General features: G+C 36.2%; 1 protein-coding gene across 1 annotated transcript in view; it reads left to right on the forward strand.

Moving 5' to 3' along the window:
* PDE7A (phosphodiesterase 7A) overlaps positions 1-4,726 on the forward strand; it is a 36,744-nt gene extending 32,018 nt beyond the window's left edge. Inside the window, exons 10-14 of the mRNA XM_085313522.1 lie at positions 7-98; positions 695-839; positions 1,759-1,855; positions 2,927-3,007; positions 4,403-4,726. Of these exons, the coding sequence (XP_085169648.1) occupies positions 7-98; positions 695-839; positions 1,759-1,855; positions 2,927-3,007; positions 4,403-4,614 (627 nt within the window). The 3' untranslated portion in view covers positions 4,615-4,726. The remainder of the gene's footprint in view (positions 1-6; positions 99-694; positions 840-1,758; positions 1,856-2,926; positions 3,008-4,402) is intronic.
* Positions 4,727-6,507: the final 1,781 nt, after the last annotated feature.

Raw genomic sequence — 6,507 nt, forward strand, 5'->3', positions numbered from 1 at the left:
TTGCAGAATACCTCAGTATTAGAGAACCATCACTGGAGATCAGCAGTAGGGTTGTTGAGAGAATCTGGCTTATTTGCACATATGTCTTTAGAAAACAGGTATGTTTATATAGAATTATATAGATTAATTTAAGACCCAAGTTAGCTGAGAGCTTTGCAAAACAACTTAAATTATTGCATGGCAATTCATAATCTACATTTTGTATTCAGATCTATTTTAAGAATTTCTGGATATCTTGTTGCTAGAGTAGTTCATGGTGCAATATGATATTTGGAAAATAGCATTTACTGTGAGCACATTGCAGATATGTATTCATATAGTCAACCACCTGTTTAGATTGAAGTTGGCAGCCTTTGCTGTCACCTCAATGTAATTTAAAATATAGTCTTTTCACCTACTTTAACTATAAATAAACAGTAAACAATGCATTTGTTAAAAAAAAAAAAGAGAGAGAGAGAGAGAAATCCTCTTTTAGTCTCCCTGAGAGCTGCCTATGAAATGTCTCAGTATTTCAGTAAACATTGTAGGGCTTTTTCAAAGAAAACTCGGAAAGAATCCTCTGAGAATGCTGATCAGAAAGTTGTTATGACTTGCATTGGTATAATACTGAATATGATATAACTATTGTAAATCTAATGCTAGTTATTTTTCTTAATGGTCCTGCTTTTGGAATGTTTGGTATCACTAATTTCAGGCAGCTGATGGAAAGTCAGATAGGTGATCTCATTCTTGCCACAGACATCAGTCAGCAAAATGAGTATCTGTCCATGTTTCGATCACATTTGGATAGAGGAGACCTATGTTTAGAGGATGCAAACCATCGTCACTTCATTTTACAGGTGATTTTTTAGTAATACTTTTGAAAACATCATTTTAGCTTCAAAAATAATTTACCTAGAATGCTAAATACTTCTCTCAGGCTATCTTCAGCTTTCAAAGTGAAGTAAAAATGTCTTTAGCTTTTTTGTTTTGTTAGAAGAAGGGTTGTGCCCTCTGCTTCTGTCCCTCCTCCCCTTCCAGCCCTTGTCCCAAGTGGTGTCATGTGTTGGTTAGCTTGATAACTTAGTGCTACTAAACCAAGGAGAGATTTCTTTCCAAGACAAGGGAGAGTAGTTCTGATGCCTCCAGTGTAGTCTCAGAACTGTGAAATGCTTCATCAGATCATAGTTCAGCAGCAAAAGTACTGCTAGTACTCAAAGTTTGTTGCTGTGCAACAGAGAGGTTTAGTAACTTTTAAAAACAAAAGCCTTGAGAAAATCTGCAAAAGTTCACAGAAATTTTTAGTATTAGGTTCATTGTACTGACTGTAAAAGAAAATGAACAAACAGGTCAGAAGTTCTGTCTTGTTCAAACCATTACTGAAAAAGGAGAGGACTGACTGGAGAGTTACAAACACAAAATACTGTTTGCTTACTTTTGCTTTCTTTGACATTTCCTTTCCTGAGTTTATTATTGTCTTCTAAATTAGTGAATAAAATCAATGAATCACTGACTTCATGAATACAGTGCCCCTGAAATTTTTTTGATTGTATTTCCAAATTACTCAGAGCCGATAATGAGATCTGATAGTTCCCTGAGCTATTTTTTAAAATACAATATAGAACATAATTTTAGAGGAAAGCACAAACGGTAGGTAGATAGGTTTGTTATTCACAAAACGTTAAGTAATCTTCTGTCAGAAAATAAATAAATAAAGATGTTTCTTTTGGCTGGAAAGGAGAAAGTCAGATGACCTAACACCATATGTTAACTTACTAGATGGCTTTGAAGTGTGCTGATATTTGTAATCCCTGTCGGACTTGGGAGCTGAGTAAGCAGTGGAGTGAAAAGGTAACAGAGGAATTCTTCCATCAAGGCAAGTAAGAGTAGAAGTACTCTGATCTGTTAATAGATATGTATATACATTGTGAAAAGAGCAATCATGAGTCAGAACTGCTTGCAATTAAAGGGATTTATATTTAGGATGAATAGAGATTTACAAGACAGCATGTAGGATTTTTTTTCATTGGTTATATTTCTTGCAAAATGTTGATAGTACTAACACCTGATGAAGAATCTGCTTAAAATCTGAATCTAGAATGGCTGGTTCAATAGATCCTTCAGCCTGAAAGGTGTTTCAGATGAACAGTTATGTTAACTTTACACATACCTAGTGGGTTTCAGTAAATTATGAAACACACTCTTGCAAAGACTTCATAATCTTGTTCCTTCATCTGTTCAAGAAAAAAAAATTGTAACATTTTTATTTTAAAGTAATTTTTTTAAGAACAGAATTTAAAGGAGAACTTACTTGCAGAGTTGTAACTTAATGTTGAATTAGGAAAGTATAGGATGATCAGGTAGTTAGTTGGAAAGTTGTGCCATGAACTGCATATTAATCATTGTATCTTTGTTAATTATATGTCACTGATTTGAGAAACTATGCATTAATTTGTGCATAGGTATGATAACTGGAGAACATGGACTATTTGGTGCTGATCATGTGAAGTTTTGTATTCAATATCAATGATGTGCAGGCAGAGCAACAAATAAACACCTTCAATGAGAAATTTTTGGGTTTTTTTTCATTTTCTTTTTGCAAAGGGGGAAATCTTAGAGTGCTGTAGAAATCAGAAATTAGGAGTTTTTGTAAGGAAGGGTGTTAATCCTCTGGAAGCCTATGATTGATGTTGATTATTGCTTATCTCATGAGAAACGCACAGAACTGTTAGTCTCATGACAGACCTGTGTGTTTTCTTGGGAGATGAAGGTAAATCATTACCTCCTGCTAGATACCAGCCTTGGTATGTAACCTGCTCTCCAAACTGTCCGTGAAGAAACCGGTATTAGATAACCCACTTCTGTTAGTGTGTGATAATTCCCTTTGGGCTTACAAAGCTTTTGGACTTAGTGACCTAACAGTTCTACTAAACTTCTGTTCCTTCAGGAGACATTGAAAAAAAGTATCACTTGGGCGTGAGTCCACTGTGTGACCGGCAGACAGAAACGATTGCCAACATCCAGATTGGTAACTGCAGTTAAATTTATTTTAGTAGATTTCTTTCAGGATGCAATTTGAARATTTGGAAGAAAAGTGTTTTACATATGTTTCCTAGCAGTTGTAACTGGTCCCTATGTGTTTTGGCAGCAGTTCTTTGCAAAGAACAATTTTTCTTTCTTTGCTGTAACTTCTTCCCCTTGAATTCAGTGTTTATGAAAGATGCTCCATTGACAGTTGTGGGGTCTGAAGTCTCTCGCAGAGCAGGTACAGCATGGGAATCAAATACCTAAGTTTTCTGTGCTGCTGCTCAGTACTTTACTAATCTGGACCAACCCTGCTGGGAAGAAGAGGCTGTTCATTCCCTTTGCCCTTTTCAGTCTCTGGGGCCTTTTGTAATGACGTTGCCAAAAAAGGATTCCAGATGATTTAGCTTTTTGGAACACTACTATTCGTTTTAAATGCAGCCTTAAAAAGGGTGCGGGACAGAGGTTTGATGCAGAACCATGAATACGCGTTATATTATCTTTTGCTTTTTGGTAACTTGAGTTGGATTTATACTAGCAAAGGGTTGACTATTATTTTCTATAGTTATTTTTAAAATAAAGTTGGTTTGGTATATAGATTAAATGGGACTGAGTTAAAAAAATACAGTAAGGAAAATAAACTCCCACATAACATGAATTAGTGCTTCAAATTAATTTCAACAGATCAGATTTTGTTTCCATCAGCGGCATTTTTAATTTAGAAGCTGTTAATCATACACTTTTGTAACTGACAGATTAAAGCAAACAAGTTTTGATAATTTTGATACCATTGAATTTGGTTCATAGAAATAGAATTTATAAATAGGCATACCCACACACACGTGTACACACAAACTCTTATATAAAAGGCTCTTTACATATTGGTGCTCTGTAGCCTTTTTCTTTAAAAGAGACTAACTTGTCTGATTGTTTTATCAGTATTTTTAATGAGCTTAATATTGTGAAATCATCTGTATTTTTTTGCCTGTGTAATATAGTTCAGCTTATCTGTGGCATAATTTGTTATGAAATCTTTTTCTTTTAGACATTTAGGTTTTCTAGACTAGTTTGGCTTTGTTTCTGGTGTTTAGATTCTTTTTATTTTTCCTCCCCCATGTTCTCCAGTATTTCCTTTCATTTGGTTATTGTTCTCAAACAAAGAAGGTTAATTTATAAACCAATATAATGCCATCCTTTTTACTGACCAGTAAAATCTTCTATATTTTGAGCGATTATTTTATAAAGGTGCTCTAAATAGTGAAATGAGTTGTTCAGTGCAAGCTGGAGAATTGTCTGTGTTGTTTAATTATTGTTACTAGCTTCTATTTAAACTAGTCTGAGTTTTTTTTTTTTCCTCYCCTCCTCCYGCCCCCCCAACTTGGCTTTGTTGTTTTCAAAGGTTTTATGACCTTCTTAGTGGAGCCTCTGTTTGCGGAGTGGGCCCGGTTCTCAAACACCAGGCTGTCGCAGACCATGCTTGGGCACCTGGGACTGAATAAGGCTAGCTGGAAGGGAGCGCAGCGAGAGCAGTCCAGCAGCGGCGGCGACGCTGATCCTGCTTTCGAGGAAATGGACTCCGACATATTACCTCAGGAACCTCGACTGTCCTGACCTCAACCTCCATGACAAAACTGCCTCTTCTCTTGGTATCTGCACAGTCGGATTAAAGGCGAAGATACTTGCCTGCCCAAGGTTTTGGTAAAATGGTAAAATGATGCCAGCATTATTTATTTCCGAGTTTTCCTTTGACAGACCGTTTGAACCTGAAATTTTTTTTAACTGCAAGATCTGAACACAGAGCAATATGCATACGCCTCAGTTGGTTTTTGTTTGGAGCCTTGAATATGCAAAGCACAGCAGTGACTGAGCCTTGAAGGAACAGTACGAAAATTTCATTGCACCACTTTTTTTCTTTTTTCTTGTGTGTGTGAAGTTTGAAATATGGTCTTCAAATCTAAGACTTGAGATGGATTGTTCCACTTTCTTGGAATTGAGCAAGACTCGCATAAATGTTTTCAAAGCATACCTTCCACTCAGTCCCTGTTTTAATACGGAAATGTGAAGTGCCCATCCTCTGCTGCCTCTGGCAAGACTTGATGTTTACAAATGTACTCTGAAACTATTGGTTCTAGACTTCACCTTTGTGCATGGCTGTGAAGGAACCACTAACCTGGATTTTTTTGTTTGTTTGTTTTTTTGAAAAAGATCAAATCTGAGACTGCAGCTCTTGTTTCTTTGGATGCCAGAAAAGCCTCCCATTTGCCATAATTTTGTTTGTGCACTGGGAACTGAGCATTCATCATAGAGCACAACCAAGCTTTACTCCAGTGCTGTATGGGAATGCAATTTTTTAAAAGCAGAAAACACTTCTGAATTTGGGAAGGGAAGGGGGGGAGGGGGGAAGCGTCTGAACTGCGTTGCGATTCTGCAGTGAAAACATTGCATGTTGTTTTCACTATTGTACACTTGAACTGCACATGCAAGAAAAAGGTGGAATGTCTAAACACCATAATCAGCTCAGGGTATTTGCCAATCTGAAATAAAGTGGGATGGGAAGCGTGTCCTTCAGAACAAGGGTACAAATGCCCCTTTCGCTGCAGTGTGTATGTATGTGTGGGTGTGTGAGTATGTCTGGGGTTGGGGAGGGAGGGAGGGAGGGTGCTGGGAAGGGTTTGAACGGCAACTTTTTTTTTTTATTTATTCTTTTAGAATGTGACAATTTCATGAACAGCCACATCGGGGAGGAAACTGTAACAAATTGCTACAGATGCCTTAAACTATGCACAAAGCTAAGTGACCAAATTTGTTTTTGATTTGAAAAAAAAAAAAAAAGTGCATTGTTTACTTATTCCTCCCTCTACTGAAACATTACCCATTAATGGGTTTTTGATGGGAAAAGGAGAAATGTTTTTTAGGACAAAATTAAAGGACTAATTTTAAACTTAAAACATTCCATTTTTGTAATTTCTTTTACGTTGTTTTAAGTACAGTAAGCACAACTGTAATCTAGTTTGAGAAACTGGTGCTTTCTTTTAGTTCATTTGTATTTCCCTGTTATTATTGTAAACGACTGTTTATTAATTCTGTTTACAGTTTGTTGCAACAGCCATTTTTGGGAGAGAGCTTCAGTGTAAAGCCATTTGTAAAGGCTTTGCCATATTCATTTTAATATGTGCCTGTTGCTGTTAACTTTTAATTAATAAAAAAATCTTTTCACATTATGCTCCTGTACATTTAAGTTACAATTGAGTCTAGCATTATGGAAAGGTATTAAGGTTACACTCAGCTTCCTCTGTAAAACTTAGCCCATTTTTGGATTTGGAAATACTAGTCCTCATATGCCAAAACTTGCCACCTCTTCGAGCTTGGCCTTTTACTGTTTTAAAAACAAATTCTGATTTACCCGTTTGTCTAAAATTGTTTATTCTTCCATGTTCCCTGAAGTAATAAAGTACTCAAAGTGGCCATGTTTAAAGAAATAAATTTACAATTAAACCACTTATT

Source organism: Rhea americana, unplaced genomic scaffold (genome assembly GCF_003343005.1).
Source record: "Rhea americana isolate MKP2758 unplaced genomic scaffold, rheAme1 scaffold_39, whole genome shotgun sequence".
Classification (NCBI taxonomy): Eukaryota; Metazoa; Chordata; class Aves; order Rheiformes; family Rheidae; genus Rhea; species Rhea americana.